At 36.4% G+C, this 22,148-nt stretch overlaps 1 protein-coding gene across 3 annotated transcripts in view; it reads left to right on the top strand.

The window, feature by feature from the left end:
* Window positions 1–22,148, top strand: part of CCSER1 (coiled-coil serine-rich protein 1) — a 1,491,930-nt gene that overhangs the window by 522,195 nt on the left and 947,587 nt on the right. For all 3 annotated transcript variants that reach the window (XM_010860144.1, XM_010860145.1, XM_010860146.1), the window contains exon 6: window positions 18,014–18,221. In XM_010860144.1, the coding sequence (XP_010858446.1) occupies window positions 18,014–18,221 (208 nt within the window). The remainder of the gene's footprint in view (window positions 1–18,013; window positions 18,222–22,148) is intronic.

Genomic DNA, 22,148 nt, shown 5'->3' with positions numbered 1-22,148 from the left:
TGTCCCTGTGTTGTGTTGCTCAAGACTTATGTTTCTGGGAACCAGAGTTTGTTTGTAGGCCAAATCATGTGACCATAGGAAGAAGAGATGAGGGGACCTTGTTAGCAATCTCAAGGTTACATGCAGTGAGGGAGAGGAGGAACTTTCTCAAAGGACAATAAAGGCATTTGTAGCAAAGAAAGAGGGAGAATTTCTTTATATGCAGAAAAAAATAAATGTGTTCACATAAGAAGAAAAAAGAAAAAAATCCATTCTAACACTGATATGTCTAATTTCTAACAAGTTGCTCTAAGACTATTACTACTTTATTTATAACAAAGATCCAGTAGCACCTCCTTTGGATAATAGATGCTCAGCTTTAAATAGACCCAAATTATTCACTTCAGTGATTCTAGGAAACTTTTTTTGAAAATTGCTTTCAGGTAAACTTCCCAACATTAATTATTATAGTATAATATTCTACTCTTCTATGAAATGAAGAATAAGATAAAAAATGTTTTCGATGAAAACAGAAAAAAGGATCATAGAAATTACTTTAAGGTAAGATTAGCTTATATTTCCCAATCATTTATGTGTTTATGACCTTTGGAGTCTGGCTTAGTGAGCTCATTGAATTTTTGCCAAGTAACTTTCTCTAAAGAGATCACAGGAGTTAGGACACAGACTCCAGAGTCAAAATTGTTGGACTGAAAGCCCAGTTTTACTGTTTACATCCTGTTCAGTTTTTACATCTTAGATACCTCCTCTGTAGATTCTTAACATTATAATTGATGGTTAAAATATCTTACAAGGTGACAATTTAGCATGCAATTAAGACTGATCATTAAACATTTATTTTTCAGGCAACGAAAAGTAGATATAAAGAGACTTAATACAGTCATTTTGGGAAGATTTGTTTTAGGAATGGAACTTGAACTCTTTCTGAGGAATATTTTTTTCCCCTGTTATACTTCCTCAAATGAGTAGTTTTCTCTGGAGAGGAAAGAGCAAAACAGAAGATTTCTTTTATCAGCTCTTCTTTGGTTACGTAAAGAAAATGACTAGGTATTTCCTTTTTCATCCTCATCTGTTTCAAAGACGATTGAACATTGATACCAATCTGTGTGTCTGCTGCTTGTTTAAAAGAGAAACCATCCTTTGCCACAGCACCCACTGTTATCTGGTTTTAAATGTCAAGTACACTTCAGTATAGAAAGAAAGAAACTGAGATAACATTCAAAGAGGAATATATTGGAGACAAAGATAGAGCCCAACAATCTAAGTGTAAGTGTCTTCCAGATGGGAGTTAGGAAAAGATTCATCAACAGAAACCTAAAACATTTTGCAGCTTCTGACTTATCTAACCTTGTGATTTATGGCCAGATTTTATGTTTATATGTGTATGATTGTAGTGTTTGTCTATGTTCATGTCATACTGATGAATAATGGAAAGGTAATTCAGCTACTTTAAACTGAATCATTTAAACCAGTTGAGCCGTGACACTCTGTCTTTATGTCACTCCTTTCAAGGTCTAGCCTCAGATTCTGTTACTAGCCTCAAGGACTTTTTGTTTGTTCCTTGCAACAGATATTTATACCTTGACAGTTCTATGATGTATAATTATGTATAAATGATGCTATATGCTTTTCATTTACAAAAATAATCTAACCTGTTATTTATACCAAGTATAGTGGTTCCGTTTCAGAGAGAAAAAAGATCAACTCATTTTGTCTATCTTTCCATTCATTGTTAAGTTTGTTATTGTTCATGAAGAAACTGCATTTTTAGAATCAGCACCATTTGATGGTTCTACATTATGCTTTACTGTCATAATGTTTATTATAATATTTAACATAAAATTTGAATTAAATTCAAATATGGTTTTGATATAGTTTTGTAATTTTAGAAAACTAAGTTTCACAAATCTTATTTCTTAGAATATTAATAGGTATTCTGAGTGCTCAATAATTGTTGAATGGACAAATGAATGAATGTTTAGAAAATAGTCTTAAATTTAGCAGGATTCTTTACTAGGATTGTTGTTGTTCAGTCTCTAAGTCATGTCTAACGCTTTGTGACCCCATGGACTGCAGCTCTCCAAGCTTACCTGTCCTTCATTATCTCTCAGAGTTTGTTCATATTCATGTCCATTGAGTCAGTGATGCTGTCTTACCATGTCATCCCCTGCCACCGTCTTCTCCTTTTGCCTTCAGTTTCCCCAACATCAGAGGCTTTTCCAGTGAGTCGGCCACATCAGGTGGCCAAAGTTTTAGAGCTTCAGCTTCAGCACCAGTCCTTCTGATGAATATTCAAGGTTGATTTCCTTTAGGATTGACTGGTTTGATCTCCTTGCTGTCCGAGGGACACCGAAGAGTCTTCTCCAGCACAGCAGCTCAAAAGCATCATTTCTTGGGCTGTCAGTCTCCTTTATGGTCCAACTCTCACATCTATCCATTACTACTGGAAAAACCAGAGCTTTGCCTGTATGTACCTTTGTCAGCAAAGTGATGTCTCTGCCTTATAATACGTGTCTTCTCTGGTGACCCCAACGGTAAAGAATCTGCCTGCAATGCAGGAAACCTGGGTTGAAACCCTGGATCAGGAAGATCCCCCAGAGAAGGGAATGGCTACCTACTCCAGTATTCTTGCCTAGAGAAATCCATGAACAGAGGAGCCTGGTGGGCTACGGTCCATGGGATCACAAAGAATTTGATATGACTGAGTTTACTTTTTCACTAGGTTTGTCATAGTTTTCCTTTGAAGGAGCAAGTGTTTTAATTTTATGACTGCAGTCACCATCAGCAGTGATTTTGGAGCCTAAGAATGTAAAATCTGCCACTGCTTCCACTTTTTCCCCTTCTATTTACCATGAAGAGATGGGTCCAGATGCCATGATCTTAGTTTTTAAAATGTTGAGTTTTAAGCCAGCTTTTTCACTCTTCTCTTTCACCCTTATCAAGAGGCTTTTTAGTTCCTCTTTACTTTCTACCATTAGAGATATATCATCTGCATATCTGAAGTTGTTGATACTAGGATTATTATTATTCAGTTATTATTATGCTAATAGTAAACAGTAATGTAAATACTAATAGTAAAATTAGTATTATTATGCTAATAGTAAATACTTGAACTTTTTTTGAACATATTTGATCTTTAATATTTTGCTAAAAATAAAGAGCAATTATCCTTTTTAGTGCCCAAATCCATACCTGTGCTTTGTATCACATGGGGCAGTCTGTTGTAGTACTGGGTTTGCAGGGCAGCTATGTTCTATTTACTGTGTACTGAAGCTGTAATTGAAACTGACCATCAAGAGGCTGGACTGTGGCCTTGTAACCCATACTGAAAGATAACTCAAAGTTCTCTTAACTGAATTATAATTCAGAATATATTAATCACAATATATTATACCATTGGCTGGGCTTCCTGGTTGTCTGTAGTGGTAAAGAACCTGCCTGCAAATGCAATAGACAAAAGAGGTGTGGGTTTTATCCCTGGGTCAGGAAGATCCCCTGCAGAAGGGCATGGCAATCCATTCCAGTATTCTTGCTTAAAGAATCCTATAGACTGAAGAGTTTGGCAGGCTACAGTCCATTAGGTTGTAGAATCAGACATGACTGAAGCAACTTAGCTCACACAGATGTAATATCATAATTTTTGCTATTCTATATCTTAAAAGGTGATATAACAGAATGTAATTACAACTGGTAATCATAGAAAACAATATTTATTTATCAGTACCAGTTCATTAATCTTCAGGTGCTTTCTACTTTTTTCTCAATCTTACTTCAGACGCAAAGTTGTAACTCTTCAATACTCATGATTCCAAAAACCACTTAACTTCTAGAATTAGGGTTTGAGAACAGCTTATTGGCTAGAACCTAATTATGTACTTTTCATTTAGTATGAATAATCTTCAAAATAAGTTAGAAACTATACATTGTTTTCTATGTTTTTAAAAATTGCAGTTTCCCTTATTCAAACATTTGTATCTCTACAGTATCTTTATGCTACATAAAACAATTCTCCACAAGAACAAGAATCACTTCTTAGGAGGACCTAGATTTAAACCCAGAAGCCATAAACATTCTTATTCCACTTTTTTCTTGTGCAACTACAGTTAACTTCTGAAAAACACAATTTGCACTATGCTGGTCCATTATAGTTCTTTTTTTTCCCCAAATATGTATAGTTGGTCCTGCATATCCAGGATTCAGGCAACCCAAGATGACAATACATTGTCCAAAGTTGGTTGATTCTGGGGATGTGGAAGTGATGAACTTGAAAGACCAACTGTGGAATTTGAGCATACGTGGATTTTGATATTTACCCTCAGTCCTTGAACAAATCTCCTGCAGGTACTAAGGGAAAGTGGTACTTGATATGTATATTCATACTCCAAACTTTATTGTTGTTTTAGTCGCTAAGTTGTGTCTGACTCTTTTGCGGCCCCTTGTATTATAGTCCACCAGGTTCCTCTGTCCATGGAATTCCCCAGGCGAGAGTACTGGAATGAAGTTGCCATTTCCTTCTTCAGGGGATCTTTCTGACCCAGGGATCAAACCCAAGTCTCCTGCATTGACAGGCGGATCCTTTACCACTGAGCCACCAGGGAAGCCAATATACAAACTAGTTTCTATTATTATTGTTATTTCTGTCATCGCTGTTGTTTTAATTCTACTTGATATTTTTCTCTTCTTTCTCTATCTACTCTTAATGTACTGACCACTTTGAATAGTTTTGCCTAAGTAAGGCTCCGCTCCAGAGATAAATATGAAAATTGCTCCTTTGGAAATTTAATATGTAAACCTGTCATTTAGTATTAATAAGGTAGACTTCTTAGCACACAAGTTTAGTGTATGTGAAATTGTCATATGTTAATTTATTCAACAGTCACTTGGCAATATAAAGTTCACCAAGGGAGAGTCTCATCTTATTTGGTGTTATTTTGCCTTCTTTTGAACCAAAAGGAAGAGAATTTAGTGCAGCCTGAGGTAACTGCAAGGACTGGAGAGGAGATCCTGGGAGAGAAGGTGCGCTAATACAGGCTTAAAGAATACATATAAATTAGCCACATTATATCAAAACTCATATACATTCTGGGGAGGAGGAGAATTATGGGGAAAATTACGGCCAGTGAGTGTGATAAGATATATCTAACCTATTCTGCTATTGCACTACATGTTTTGTTTGTCTTGCAAAGGCTAGCAAGACAACAATATGACACAGTGGGCTGGCGATACACCCCTGGAATTCATTTGTTTAAAATAAGTCAGGTGATTTTTATGTATGTGTGAGTTTGTCAAGATATTTGGAAATCTTTGATTTTGTGTAATATGAAAAATCTTATTTTTATAGTTGAAATTGAGTAAACCATCACAATGCCTTTGGTTACCTCAAGAATGGAATCGGGAAATTGCTTGATAAGTTTGATGTAGGTTTTACTAATCTTTCCTAAACTGATAAAGTTTTGAGTCTCTAAACTCAAAGTCAGTATCTCCAACTGTTTTAGCTTTGAAAAGTGTTGGACTTTTACAGTTTCCTTACTGCTATGAATTATCCAGTAGTATTAGGTATTGCCTTTATGTCAAGTTACAGCGCAATAATTGATTTTCTGTTTGGAAAAACTACTTCCTAGGTTATATTTTCATAGCGGACACTTATTACACTTAGATTTCCAATCCTGAATGTTTTGAAAGGTAATAGAAAATTCTTTTAAAACTATGTGGATTGTATAACTTTTAGCATATCTTCAGTGCTATATATTACATTACAGTTTTTATTTTAATAGACCCTTGGTGCTATAAATGTAAAAAAATGCATTTTATAATGCAAGTTGAAGAAATTCTATAGTTTTGTTTTTTAAAAAGTTTCTGATGTACTGCAAAATTATTGTAAGCAAGTATACAGTTATATATTTTTTATAAATGTTCTTATATGTTATATCTACAAACCCATTATATGTTCTCTTTCAGTGGTCATAATTTTGCATACAGGTTCTTAAAATGATAACATCAAGTTTTAAATATACTATATGATAATGAAATAGGATACATTTATGGTGGTAGTTTGGTTCTGCAAGATTAATCAAATTCTCTACATGATGTGGATCTGAAGCAAAACCTTGGTACTTTTGCAACTTATTACCCTGATATTTAAGGGAAAAGGGAAGGCAGAAAGTAGCATTGGGAAACATTTATTTTCAAAAACACAATTTACATGTCTAAAAGTGATGCTTCTCATCTTATTAATTCTGTTATCCTATAAATATAACATTCTTATTGTTGAAAATGATTTAAAAAAAAGAGTTTCATAGTAAGGCAAGTCATTAGAGCTTGAGTTTATGACTTTAAAAGATTATTTTTTTAAAAGCAAATATAAAATAATAAATTACTCTGTGTACTTTTTCACTAAAAGATACGTCAAATTAATTACAATATATAAAGTATACCTAATGTTTGTGTGTGGTTAGTCGCTCAGTCCAGGCTCCTCTGTCCATGGATTTCTCCAGTCAAGAATACTGGAGTGGGTTGCCATGCCCTCCTTCAGGGGATCTTCTCAACCCAGAGACTGAACCCAGGTCTCCCTCATTGCAGGAGGTTTCTTTACCTACTGAGTCACAAGGGAAGCCCAAGAATACTGGAGTGAGTAGCCTATCCCTTCTCCAGGAGATCTGGACTCAGGAATCAAACCAGGATTTCCTACATTGCAGGTGGATTCTTTACCAGCTGAGCTACCAGGGGAGCCCATAGATAACTACAAAATATATATCATAGATAACTATAAAGTATGCCTTGTGTCTAAAATAATAATTATAGAATATTGTCACCAATCAAGACATTAACCAGACTAAAATAATATAGCAAAACTCCCACTTTTAAATGATTTTCACCATTATAAATGAACTGAAAACAATTTAGTAACAATATCAGTCAGTAAAGTTCAGTCGCTCAGTCGTGTCCGACTCTTTGCAACCCCATGAATCACAGCACACCAGGCCTCCCTGTCCATCACCATCTCCTGGAGTTCACTCAAACTCACATGCATCAAGTTGGTGATGCTATCCAGCCATCTCATCCTCTGTCATTCCCTTTTTCTCCTGCCCCCAATCCCTCCCAGCATCAGGGTCTTTCCCAATGAGTCAACTCTTCCCATGAGGTGGCCAAAGTATTGGAGTTTCAGCTTTAGCATCATTCCTTCCAAAGAACACCCAGGGCTAATCTCCTTTAGAATGGACTGGTTGGATCTCCTTGCAGTCCATGGGACTCTCAACACCACAGTTCAAAAGCATCAATTCTTCGGCGCTCAGCATTCTTCACAGTCCAACTCTCACATCCATACATGACCACTGCAAAAACCATAGCCCTGACTAGATGGGCCTTTGTTGGCAAAGTAATGTCTCTGCTTTTGAATATGCTATCTAGGTTGGTCATAACTTTCCTTCCGAGGAGTAAGCGTCTTTTAATTTCATGGCTGCAATCACCATCTGCAGTGATTTTGGAGCCCTCAAAAATACTCCAGTAGAATTAACAATTTAAAAAGTTCTTTGATATCATATTAAGATAATTATTACTCAGAGATAAGATTTTATTTGACTTTAACTTGTTTTTCTTCTATAGTTCAACAGTTTCCAAATAAAATCACTTCCATGGAGTGGTAGATGAGAGGCTGGTAAATTTTTCCTGACCCCCAGAATAGAGAAATATAAAATAAGGAAAATGTTGAATATTGGAGTCTGTAAATATATCAGAGAATTGATGCCAACTCAATTGGAAAAGACTCTGATGCTGGGAAAAATTGAAGGCAAAAGGAGAAGCGGGTGGCAGAGGATGAGATGTTTGGATAGCATCACCAGCTCAATGGACATGAGTTTGAGCAAACTCTGGGAGATAGTGAAAGACAAGGAAGCCTGATGTGCTACAGTCCATGTGGTTGCAAATTATCAGATACAACTTAGCTACTAAACAACAAGGATATGATGAATTACCTGGAAGACTAGAGAAAAAGAATTTAAGTTAAAAAATTGATTGATATCTGTTAGCGGAAGATCAACCGGTTTGTGAGATTTTCTAAGTTGAGAATCGCTTTTTACAGTATCAGGGGACAATAAATAAAAATTTGATCTTTATCTGTATAAAGTGTTTTTGACAATTCTGTGCCATCAACTTTTTGACAGCTTGAGTGCTCTGTGAAAGAAAGTCAATTACACTATTAATTCAATCATAGCATGATTAAAATGTACAATATCTACAATTAAATGAATACTTGAAAAGTAAACACTATATACATGTGCACAAGCAGATTTTGGTATATATGTATGCATGTACATGGGATTTTAGAAATGTTTTGCATATTTATTTATTTTTACTTTTGACTGTACTGGGTCTTCATTGCTGCATGGGTGCTACTCTCTGGTTTGCAGTATGCTGGCTTCTCATTGCAGTGGCTTCTCTTGTTGCAGAGCGTGGGTTCTAGGGTGCATGGGCTTAGTTGCCTGGAAGCATGTGGAATCTTTCTGGACTAGGGATCAAACCCATGTCCCATGCATGATTCTTCATCACCAGACCACCAGGGAAGTCCTGCACGTGGCATTTATTAAATACTAATTTGAGTCACTCTTTGCTGAACTTCATTGCACTTTATTCTACATTCATTAATTCTGATTCTTTTTCTTACTGAAATGATCTTTAAACCATATCTTAAATGACAAATGAAAATAAAAGTAGAGAATGGGAGGGAGAAAAGTTACTGAACAAGGACAATCAAATCAGTCATTTCTTTTTATTATTAAACTACTTTCAAAGTTTGTATGAACAGATTTGTACTCATAATATACCTACTTTCTTGAAAATTTTGGAAAAGGAAATTCTAACTGTTCAGAGGAGTAGGGTTCCTTACTATTTAATCTTATTCCATTAAATTGTAAGCTAATATTTTACTATTCCATCTTCGTGAAAATAACTAAATAGATAAATACAAGAATATTTTAAATTTGAACCATATGATGCAATATGAAGAAAAAAGCATTGGACCAGAAGTCAGGAGACTGAAATTCTACACCTTCTAACTGTGTGACACTTACAAAATTCATCTAGGTTTGAGCTCCCTATATATTAAATAAGAATTTAGAAGGCAATGGCACCCCACTCCAGTACTCTTGCCTGGAAAATCCCATGGACGGAGGAGCCTGGTAGGCTTAAGTCCATGGGGTCGCTAAGAGTCAGATACGACTGAGCGACTTCCCTTTCACTTTTCACTTTCATGCATTGGAGAAGAACATGGCAACCCACTCCAATGTTCTTGCCTGGAGAATCCCAGGGATGGGGGAGCCTGGGGGGCTGCTGTCTATGGGGTCGCACAGAGTCGGACATGACTGAAGTGACTTAGCAGCCACAGCAAATAGATCTATAATGCTTTTTTAGTACTAAATTTGATTATTCTTTTGATTTGAGTATTGGATACGATTGTGCAAGGTTTTGTGGATATATTACTGAACAAGAAAAATAAGCACTATTCCTAACCCTAGCCCCAAATATAGCCATTAAACAAATATTTGCACAATGAATTATATTATCCTACTGTTATTTCTAGGTTTATGTTCTTATTGACATATTTTCTTTAGTAGTAATAATAGAATGCTTTCAGCTTCAAGACAAAAACTTAATTCAGAGTTCATTAAACAGTCAAAAAAGGTTATTTTGTCAAACAAGAAATCTAAAGATAGTGAGTCTCCAGTATTGATTAATTCAGAGGAATAATGACATTATATGGAGGCGGATTTACTCAGTTTTTTATGATTTGATTTTCCCACAGCCAAGTTTCTTCCTATTTGCAGGGTACACCTATAGTTTCTAGCAATACATCAAGTCAAAACAATGGCGGTCTCCTTCCCATTTCTCTTCTACCCAGAGAGGAAACATTTCCTTGAAGACTTCCACTAGACTCCTATCATTTCTTGGAGCTATAGGAAAGCCAGCATTTGAACAAATTAGGGTGTTTTAGGGGGCTTCCCCGGAGAAGGCAATGGCACCCCACTCCAGTACTCTTGCCTGGAAAATCCCATGGATGGAGGAGCCTGGTAGGCTTCAGTCCATGGGGTCGCTAAGAGTCAGATACGACTGAGCGACTTCACTTTCACTTTTCACTTTCATGCTTTGGAGAAGGAAATGGCAACCCACTCCAGTGTTCTTACCTGGAGAATCCCAGGGACAGGGGAGCCTGTTGGGCTGCCGTCTATGGGGTCACACAGAGTCGGACACGACTGAAGTGACTTAGCGGCAGCAGGGGGCTTCCCTGGTGGCTCAGATGGTAAAGAACCCACTTGCAGTGCAGGAGACTCAGTTTTGATCCCTGGGTCAGGAAGATCCCCTGGAGAAAGAAATGGCAACCCACTCCAGTATTCTTGCCTGGAGTATCCCACGGACGGAAGAGCCTAGCAGGCTATAGTGCATGGGGTCACAAAAAGTCAGACACGACTGAAGTGACTTAGCCTACAGGGAGTTTTTTTTGTTTTTATGTTTGCTTTTGTTTTAAAGAGGCAGGATGGAAGTATGAATGCATATGAGGCAGACAGCCAACAATGTCTGTTATGATAACTTTTCATTTCTCTGATAAGACTAAGCATTATGTCCTCTCTTTCTTTTAAGACTTGGAACATATTTATCATAGCTTCTTAAAATCCTTGTTTGCTAATTCCAATATGTGGGTCATGTGTATGTGTTCAGTCGCATCTGACTCTGCGATCCCATTGACAGTAACCTACCATGCTCCTCTGTCCATGGAATTTTCCAAGCAAGAATACTGGAGCGGGTTTCCATTTCCTACTCCAGGCGATCTTCCTGACCCAGGGATCGAACCTATGTCTCTTGAATCTCCTGCATTGGAAGGCAGATACACTACTGTGCCACCTGTTAAGCCCAATATATGGGTCATCTCAGAGGATCAACAGACTTTTTCTGCTTCTTTGTGTGTCTATTCATTTGAATATTTGCCATGCATTGTGAATGGTATAGTTTTGAGAGTATGCATTTTGTTGTCTTCCTTTAGAGAAAGAAGAGTGTTCTAGCAGACAGTTAATTTATAAGTAGACCAGATTGATTTTTTGAGTTTTTTTTTTTTTTTAAGTTTGGAACTCTCATGTCTCCCAGCACTGTGAATATTCTACGTCATTGGCAAATGCTGTCCTGTGTCTTCATAGGCATTAAAACTGCAACTTCTGCTTTTACAGATTGCATCCAAGTTCAACACCCCGAAACCATCACAGTGTCAATTTGTATAATTTTGCTCTTTGGCACTTGGACATTTTTCTCTTTCCCTCCTGCACTATATGTTTAAAAATAAATGGGGTTATACTTTATCCAGTATTTCTCTGTATTCAGAACAGGAGGCAGAGTATAGGACAGTTTAGTCCAATGTGTTCCCAGAGGTCTCCTCAAATTAATTTTATTAACTACATCTGTGACAAGTGCAACAAAGGAAGGCATAGCATAGAAAAGAGGAACCTGTGTGTCTTTGAAATAGAGGGGTGTGGGTACCAAATACAAAGATTTCCCTGAAGAAGTGATGTATTTTAAGGCAAGATGTGAAGGTTGGTAAGCAACACTTTATCATACATATGCAAAGTTTCTGAGGCAGGATAGAGCTTGGCACATTTCAGGGCAAAAGCTTTATCATTTAAAACTTACAGACTGAGAAAAGCCCATACATCTCAATTTGACCTTATCTAAATGTTGCTTAATTTTCAGTCATAAAGACTTGGTTGTCCTTTAGAAGCAACAAGGCAAATAAAAATATTACTGAGCAAATCTACCAAAGATTCATGAATTTGATGTAGACAGGGTGATGTGTGTATGGATGTGCTCAGTGGAGATTACATTGTGTTTGTTTTCTGTTTGCAGTACTTAGGGTGGTTAATGAATCACTGTATCAGGCCTCAGTGTCTTACCCTTGTGTGTGTGTGTGTGAAGTTAGGGACCATCTTTTTTATATAAAACACATTTCTTCAGTTTTCTGAAACAATAATAATTCAGAGTATTGGCAGACAGAGAGCTACATATGCCAAAGTGCATGAATTGCATTATCTCATGAGCCTTACTAATGCAGGAATAGGAGAGCCCCTGAACCTTACTCTACCCTGCTGGTCTTATCATGAATTGTCTGTGCTAGAGGAAACTATGACTTCATATTAGAGTCCTTTCTCCTTTTCTTATCAGTTACAGGGGTGGATTCTTTTGAGGTGAATATTCCCAGAAACACATGGGTATTTTTGGCACAATCATAGTCTGTTGTTAAAAACCTTGGTTTTCAAAATATTTAATTATTGTAAACCCCAGGCACCAATCAATCAGAAATCCAATGACTGTGGATGGCTCTGTTGGCCTGTGCAGCTGAGTAGCAGCCCTGCTTAACAGTCTATTTCATCAACTGCCTCAACCTAGTGAAGGATGCTTTTGATTACTGTGGTATTACAGCTCACTATTTGTCATGTTGAAACAAAGCATTTCAAAATAAATTGATGTGCTTTTCATATGGGGAGGAATATTAGTTGTTATTTTTTTGGTGTCAATTACTAAGCAGTTAATAATCATGGTGAACCTCTTGAGGTCAGTGACAGAATCCTCTTAATCTCAAATCATCAATCACCCTTGCTCTGCTAGACACAATGTGGATGTCTTCTGTAATTGTGAAACGATGCCATTGGTCTCCCTCTTGTTAAAATTCAAGAAAGATCCAAAGTTTCAAGTAGAAAACAAATGGCTACTTTTCTCTTCTAAGTACACTTCTGCATATAGCCCATTCTTAACTATCTGAAATAGCAGTGATCCGTAGATATATAAACATTAAACTGTAATCCTCAGATCCTCAGTAATTTCCTGAAATTGAACACATAGAACTTTACACAGGTGTGGTTTCTAAAAATTTTGGTTTCAGAAGGTTTAGTCTCTGAATGGGTGGTTTCAGTCTTTATTGATGTTTACAGCATGATTGAACACAGAGGTTCAAAGAAACAGCAATCTAATTAAAAGGAATTATAAAACTGTTATTTTAATTATTGTATTTTAAGAGTGGTGGGGAATTTGGCACCATGGGTGGTGGTCCTGCAATACATAACAATTCACCTTCCAGAAAATTTTCTGTGTACAAATGAGAGTTATATGCATAAATGATTACAAAGAATTATGTTTTATTAACTTTATTATTGCATTCATTTATTCAAATTCAATAATACAGTTATTTACTGAGTCAGCCTAATATGAGTCAGACACCAGATGAGTTCACAACTTAAAACCTGATAAATCTTTGAAAATTCTGTGATAACTAAAATAGTATTATTATACACACTGTGACTTCTCATTTTTATATTTTATTTTACTCTTATTGTTCTAAGACACTAAAATAAAATTTTTAAAAAGTTAAGAATGATTGTATATTTTACTCCAAGTTGTATGTAATTAAGTGAATCAGTCATATCACTTAATTTATTTTAAAAGTGAAAACGTAAGTGATTCTTTGTAGTTACAGGTATTTTTTTTTTTTTCTTTTTGTTCACTTGTTTGTTTTTCACATGAGATGAGGAATCTTGTAGGGACTTAGAGCTCGAGTGAATTGCTTGCATCCACATCTCAGCTCTGCCCCTTGTTTGCTGTGTTGCCATCAGCCATGTACCTTAATATGAGTCTCTTTGAGACTCAAATCCCTCAACTGTGAGGTAAGGATTATAATACCTCAAAGAGTTGTATGAGTACTAAATGGTTTAGCATATATGAAGTCCTTACAGCGCTACCTGAGGTACATTAAGTATTATATATATGTGTGTGTGTGTGTATACACATGGACATCACCAGATGGTCAACACCAAAATCAGATTGATTATATTCTTTGCAGCTAAACATGGAGAAGCTCTATACAGTCAGCAAAAACAAGACCAGGAACTGACTGTGGCTCAGATCATGAACTCCTTTTTGCCAAATTCAGAGTAAATTGAAGAAAGTAGGGAAAACCCCTAGTTCAGGTATGACCTAAATCAAATCCCTTATGATTATACAGTGGAAGTGAGAAATAGATTTAAGGGACTAGATCTGATAGATAGAGTGCCTGATGAACTATGGACCAAGGTTCTTGACATTGTACAGGAAACAGGGATCAAGACCATCTCCATGGAAAAGAAGTGCAAAAGAGCAAAATGGCTGTCTGGGGAGGCCTTACAAATAGCTATGAAAAGAAGAGAAGTGAAAAGCAAAGGAGAGAAGGAAAGATATTAGCATCTGAATGCAGAGTTCCCAAGAATAGTAAGGAGAGATAAGAAAGCCTTCCGCAGTGATCAATGAAAAGAAATAAAGGGAAACAACAGAATGGGAAAGAGTAGAGATCTCTTCAAGAAAATTAGAGATACCAAGGGAACATTTCATGCAAAGATGGGCTTGATAAAGGACACAAATGGTATGGGCCTAACAGAAGCAAAAGATATTAAGAAGAGGTGACAAGAATACACGGAAGAACTGTACAAAAAAAGAGCTTCACGACCCAGATAATCACTCACCTAGAGCCAGACATCCTGGTATGTAAAGTCAAGTGGGCCTTAGAAAGCATCATGACAAACAAAGCTAGTGAGGGTGATGGAATTCCAGTTAAGCTATTTGAAATCCTGGAAGATGATGTTGTGAAAGTGTTGCACTCAATATGCCAGCAAATTTGGAAAACTCATCAGTGGCCACAGGACTGGAAAAGACCAGTTTTCATTCTAATCCCAAAGAAAGGCAACGCCAAAGAATGCACAAATTCCTGCACAATTGCACTCATCTCACATGCTAGTAAAGTAATGCTCAAAATTCTCCAAGCCAGGCTTCAGCAATACATGAACTGTGAACTTCCAGATGTTCAAGCTGGTTTTAGAAAAGGCAGAGGAACCAAAGATCAAATTGCCAACATCCTCTGGATCATGGAAAAAGCAAGAAAGTTCCAGAAAAACATCTGTTTCTGCTTTATTGACTATGCCAAAGCCTTTGGCTGTGTGGATCACAATAAACTGTGGAAAATTCTGAAAGAGATGCGAATACCAGACCATCTGACCTGCCTCTTGAGAAACCTATATGCAGGTCAGGAAGCAACAGTTAGAACTGGACATGGAACAACATACTGGTTCCAAATGGGAAAAGGAGTACGTCAAGGTTGTATACTGTCACCCTGCCTATTTAACTTATATGCAGAGTACATCACACGAAATGCCAGGCTGAATGAAGCACAAGCTGGAATCAAGATTGATGCCGGGAGAACTATCAATAACCTCAGATATGCAGATGACACCACCCTTATGGCAGAAAGTGAACAGGAACTAAAAAGCCTCTTGATGAAAGTGAAAGAGGAGAGTGAAAAAGTTGGCTTAAAGCTCAACATTCATCAAACGAAGATCATGGCATCTGGTCCCATCACTTCATGGGAAATGGATGGGCAAACAGTGGAAACAGTGTGAGACTTTATTTTGGGGGGCTCCAAAATCACTGCAGATGGTGATTGCAGCCATGAAATTAAAACATGCTTACCCCTTGGAAGGAATGTTATGACCAACCTAGATAGCATATTAAAAAGAAGAGATATTACTTTTAAACAAAGGTCCGTCTAGTCAAGGCTATTGTTTTTCCAATAGTTATGTATGGATGTGAGAATTGGACTGTGAATAAAGCTGAGCGCTGAAGAGTTGATGCTTTTGAACTGTGGTGTTGGAGAAGACTCTCGCGAGTCCCGTGGACTGCGAGGGGATCCAACCAGTCCATCCTAAAGGAGATCAGTCCTGGGTGTTCTTTGGAAGGAATGATGCTGAGACTGAAACTCCAATACTTTGGCCACCTCATGTGAAAAGTTGACTCATTGGAAAAGACCCTGATGCTGGGAGGGTTTAGGGGCAGGAGGAGAAGGGGACGACAGAGGATGAGATGGCTGGATGGCATCACCAACTTGATGCACATGAGTTTGAGTGAACTCCGGGAGTTGGTGATAGACAGTGAGGCCTGGCATGCTGTGAATCATGGGGTCGCAAAGAGTGGGACACAACTGAGCGACTGAACTGACTTAACTGATGACACACACATATATTAGGGCTTCCCTGGTGGCTAGTAAGAAAAGTCCTATATATACATTATATGGCTAGTAGGAAAACAGTCTTATCCTGCTTAGGTACTTAGGTTGATTCACCTCAGGTCAACTTTTTTTTTGGTGCAATCTGCAGTACTGTGGGTTCTTAGTTTTCCCAGATCAGGGGTCAAACTCATGCCCCCTGTATTGGAATCTGGGAGTCTTAACCACTGAATGGCCAGGGAAGTTTCTCAGGTGTTAAATAGCCTGAGAATAGTTCTCAGGTATTTAAATTTGAGAAATTCTCTGGGCCTGTTTCTCACATGAAAAATGAACATACTATGTTTAACTCTTGGTCTTGTTCAGCATTTGAATAAATTAACACACATGCAGTGGTTTGCACAGTACTTGGCCTACTGTCAATCCTTAAAAAATGTTAGCTATGACTACTTATTATTTCATTATAAACATAAAGATGGGATAGTAATTAATATCTTACCATTTGAAATGACAATTGTGATTAATGAATATACCTATAAAGACAAATAAACAATTGTGTGATCCAAAAATGTGTTTTCTTTACTGATTATCCAATGTTTTATAAATTGAATAATCACATTTGCATAAATTAACCAAGGAAATTCTGTTTTATTTGCACCTTTACCTGATCTTAGTGGCAAGCTCCAAGGCAACTCTGTTTTTTCAATTTAGGTTGCCAAGTGACCTTGTCATTTACTTCAGAGAATAATATACATAAAAGCTATTGAAACTGAGCAAAAGTCCTAAACTAATGTTTCATAAATTTCCTGAGCTATGAGTTTAATTATCTTTATTGTGTAGGTTCCTTGGTTCTAATGAATGGAAATAAATTTAGACAAACTCATTAAAAATGACCATTGTCATAAACTCCTCCCTTCATATATTTTTATATCTGCCTCTTAAACACATGTGAAAAACTGTTAATCTTAATATCTTTTCTTTATACACACCTTTAATTAAAGCGTGTGAAAGTATTTTTGAAATGCATAATTTTAAAATAATTGTTGATTAGGAGAAGGCAATGGCAACCCACTCCAGTACTCTTGCCTGGAAAATCCCATGGACGGAGGAACCTCGTAGGCTGCAGTCCATGGGGTCGCTAAGAGTCGGACATGACTGAGCGACTTCACTTTCACTTTTCACTTTCATGCATTGCAGAAGGAAATGGCAACCCACTCCAGTGTTCTTGCCTGGAGAATCCCAGGGATGAGGGAGCCTCGTAGGCTGCTGTCTATGGGGTCGTACAGAGTCGGACACGACTGAAGTTATTTAGCAGCAGCAGCAGCAGCAGCTAGTAGTACAAAATAATAGTTTTCCACATATTACTGTACTAAATATTTAATGATTATTTGATAAGCATGCTCATTACATAGGGAGTTATACACCTTATATTTACTTCACTATTTTCACATAAAATCTTATGCATACTAGTCTTTCTTAATCCACAAAATGGCTTAATACACAATTGATTGATTTAGTAATTTAAAACAATAATTACCAAAGGTATTTTATCCCAATTTTTGCTTTCTTAATCTTTTCTTTCCAGATAATTTTTAAACATTATTTTCAGAAAATCCCTATATGAAATTTCTCTTTCAGTGATTTCTTTTGGCTTTCAAAATTTTGAAAGGGTTAAATAAGTGTAAACATATGGTTATTGTGTGTAAATTGAATTTCAGTTGGAGGAAAAAAAGCACATTCTGAAACAATGATTCTCATCGAATCTTACTACTGCTACATATAAAATTGAACCATTTAATAATTTGGACAAAAGGTTTCAGAATTTTCAGACTAATATGAGGAAATAATGAGAGTCACAAGGAATTTTTTTCCAGCTCACTCCTAACATTGATCAGCAGCTTGGTAAATACTGCTCTGAATATGCTACATAGTAATTTTTGTTCTTTTTTTTTTTTTTCCTGTTAGGAACCTTTCCCTGAAATTAGCAAAAGACATTGATCAGGAAGCCAGATGTTCCCATATCAGGGGAGTGCCTAGCAGTCCATCTTCAGATTGGCCCCTGCCAAGTGTGGAAGAAAATGGAGGCATAGATTCTCTGCCATTCAGACTGATGTTACAAGACTGCACGGCCGTCAAGACATTATTATTAAAGATGAAGAGAGTTCTTCAAGAGGTAATGGTCTGCTATAAGATTAATGTTTTTACTGCTGGTAAATAGTGAAGTCTGTAAACCTGGTTAGTCTCTCTTCTATCAATAATTAACTGCATAACGCAGGGCAGGGGTCAGCAATTCTCTTGGAACTTAGCCTTTCTCATATGTCAAATGAAGTGTTTGTAGTTCTGTTTTATAAGGTACTCTTCAACTTAAAGATTCTAAGATTTTGCAGAGAAACTGAAAAGAGAATAAACTGATACCTAGTCTTGGGAAGGTTAGATAAAGAAAAATTGGCATCAGTTATCATTATGTTTGCTGCTGCTAAGTCGCTTCAGTCGTGTCCGACTCTGTACGACCCTGTAGACGGCAGCCCACCAGGCTCCCCCATCCCTGGGATTCTCCAGGCAAGAACACTGGCGTGGGTTGCCATTTCCTTCTCCAATGCATGAAAGTGAAAGTGAAGTGAAGTCGCTCAGTTGTGTCCGACTCTTTGTGACCCCATGGACTACAGCCCACCAGGCTCCTCCATCCATGGGGTTTTCCAGGCTAGAGTACTGGAGTGGGGTGCCATTGCCTTCTCTGATCGTTGTGTTTATATATTATTAAAATCTGTTTAGAGACCTTTCAACAGGATTTCACTTTGATGATATAGAGATGTTGTATGATACCATAAAACTAGTTTATTTAGTCATTTTTTTCAAATAACTATTAATCTAATAAAATCAATCTTAATGTTTGACTGATTTTGCCCTTTGAATACAGCTGCCCTCTTGCCCAATTAGATAATGAACTAGTTAGTAGAATACTCGGGGAAGTCTTTGATCTTTACATCCAAGAATCGACCACTATTTAGGATCCAAGTATGTTATGGTTTTATTTTTGTAATTAAAAGTTATTTTCTTTAGAGGATTTCTGTAAAAGTGTACACAATATTATTTCAAAGATGTGAAATGAAAGGACCAAAATTTTAATAACTTTCCTCTAGTCGGTCTGAATTCAGAACAACAGTGGGATTTCTGACTCCCAGTGTGACTTTTTATTATATCCTATTATTATTTAATTTATTTCTCATTATTTTTAAAAGATATTAATAGATAGTGTGAGAAGAGAGAAATGTAACTGTTTAGTATGACTGGTATAATGGCTCCTTACAATGATGATCAGGTTGTACTCCCTTTTCTAACAATGACAATAATAATAACACTAGCAGCTACCGCTAGAGGCCAGAATTGAATCAAGGAAAGAAAGGAACTTAAGGGAAATGATTGTTATAGACTACGGGGGACATCCAGTCATGTGCTTATGTTAGCTATTAAAGTAAATACTGGAAGAAATCTCTGCATTCTGTGCCAGCTTATACCACCAGGGTAGTTTTGTGTCTGGAATCTATGCAGTTGTGTTTAGAAGTGGCATGTTAAGCAGTTAAGCACAGACATTAAAAAGGTTAAATTATATATGTTTATAATGAAAAAAATTGTATTTTTAAAAGGTAATTAGTACTCAAAGTTCTACATTTCCAACTAACTTTACTATATTTTCTGTTTAATTACACTTGTGAGCTTATTTACGTATTTACATCTATTGAATCTTTATGTGGAAATAGTATATAATAGTGTTGTACATATTTCCCAATTGTAGATTTATTTAAGTCACTTTGGTAGCTTGAAATCAGCCATAGGGGAGTGTTATGCTACAGAAATTGGCATACACTACAAGGTAGGGCTTTTTAATTTGTGTGTGTGTGTGTGTGTGTGTTCAGTTGTTTGGTCATTTCCAATTCTTTGTGAACCCGTAGACTCCTCTGTCCATGGGATTTTCCAGGCAAGAATACTGTAGTGGGTTTCCATTTCCTTCTCCAAGAGATCTTTCCCGCTCAGGGATCGAACTTGTGTCTCCTGCTTCTCCTGCATTGAAGGCAGAGGCTTTACCTCTGTGCCACCTGGGAAGCCCTAAATTTTGGTGAGCTGCTGTTACATATTTACCAGCACACCACTATATGTATGACTATATAGTTTCTATATTGACAGCGTGTTTTTTCTGCTCTACTCCAGGCTCCCTGACCATTTGCTCGACATATATTCTGAACCTCTTTGAACAAGGCAAACTTAATAACTGCTGTTATACTAAAAGATATTAATCTCAAAGTCTGTAACATTCAAGTATTCAGTTTTCTACCTCTCTCTTTGGTCTGGATTTTAATTTTAAAAAATCAATACAAGTGAAAAGGAAGTAAAAAAAAATGACAGGAAGAGTCAAGGGCCTTTCTTAGGGTACTTAATTTTATAATTTAAAAATGCAATGATATTCATTATAAAGTCAATATTCAGAATATAATGAGATTGTTTTCTTCTGTTTTTCTTCATAAAATAATATTTGAAAAAACTGAAGAGAATTGATATTTAAAATTGATGGAAAATGAGCAATAATTATATCTGTTTATTAAACCTATTCAGAAATCAGGGAGTCTTACTCTTTATTGTCAGCAAGAAAAGCAATATTATTATATGATTAGCATTGACATCTATTCTAGTAAAAAGATATTCATAATAGATGTCTTTAAAGAAAACTGAAATATTCTCTAAGCCAGGAATTTTTAAAGGGTAATTTACATTTCATTGAATTTAATTCCAACTAATCATTTTAGATTAATACTACCTTTTTACTATAGATAAATAGTTTATTTCTATTGACCTATTTGTATGATGCTTACTCAAACATGTATATGGATAATTTTTAACTGAAAATATCCCAATTATTTTATTTTTAAGATAAAAAAGTGATTAATGAGTTTAGTATATTAGACTAGGAACTGCTCCTATTTGATATTTTTCTTAATGCTGCTCTGTTGACATCTTAGATTTTAATTCTAAGATAAGTCAAATGTGCATCATCTGACATTTGTCTCACACTACCTATTTAACTCCCTCCTTTGGAGATCATTTGCTATTACAACCCAGAACATCCGTGCCTTCATTTAAAATGGAATAAAAGAAAAAAAGCCTCGCTTTAAGCCCTAAGAAATTCTATTTTTCTTTTTTTAGTATTAATGATTTTTTTAAAGTTTCTCTCTTATAACAAGGAAGAACCTTATAATTTTTTTCTTCCTTTTTTGTTATATTTTTTCACATAATCCCATTACTTGTAATAAAATAAAAACTTTAATACAGTTATCTACAGAAATAGTTTTTGTTCTCATGTTTCCTTTCAGTTTGGGCTTCCCTCTTGGCTAAGACAATAAAGAATCCACCTGCAGTGTGGGAGACCTGGGTTGGATCCTGGCTGTGGATGATTCCCTGGAGAAGGGCATGGCAAAGGACTCCAGTATTGTTGTCTGGATAATTCCATTGACAGAGGAGCCTGGCAGACTACAGTCCATGGGATCGCAAAGAGTCCAACACGACTGAGCGACTGGCACTTTCACTTTCACACTTTCTGTTTACTCTTTTGTTTTTGTTGTTCTCTTATTATAAAATTTATTTGTACTGTATGGTTACTGGCCTAGAAAACTAATTGGAAGGGATTTTAGGTGCAATGTGTAATTTTTAGTAAGAAAACAGTTGGTAAGCATGTTTATGGGCCTTCCCTGGCTGTTTAGTGGTGAAGATGCTGCGCTTGCACTGCAGGTGCTGCGGGATCAAAACCTGTCAGAGAACTAAGATCCAACATTCCATGCAGCCAAAAATAAGTAAATAACCAGAGTAAGAATGATTATCCAAGGGTGTTTGCAATGCCCCTCCACGCAACACCATGGGCTTTTTAATTTAATAAATGAGTATTGGGAATGTGTTTAACAAATTTCCTGAATCATATAGGACATTTCTTTAAAGTTAGATGAGTGTTAAACAAATTAAAAAAAAAAATGTTGATATGATCAGACAAATCTAACAGTAAGATTAAATTAGTGAAAATCAGTGAATTATTTGTTTAAAAATCAGTGTAATTTAC

This window comes from Bison bison, unplaced genomic scaffold (assembly GCF_000754665.1).
Source record: "Bison bison bison isolate TAMUID 2011002044 unplaced genomic scaffold, Bison_UMD1.0 scf7180017864464, whole genome shotgun sequence".
Lineage (NCBI taxonomy): Eukaryota > Metazoa > Chordata > Mammalia > Artiodactyla > Bovidae > Bison > Bison bison.
Note: the sequence above shows the minus strand (reverse complement) of the source record. Positions and strands in the feature narration are given on the sequence as shown.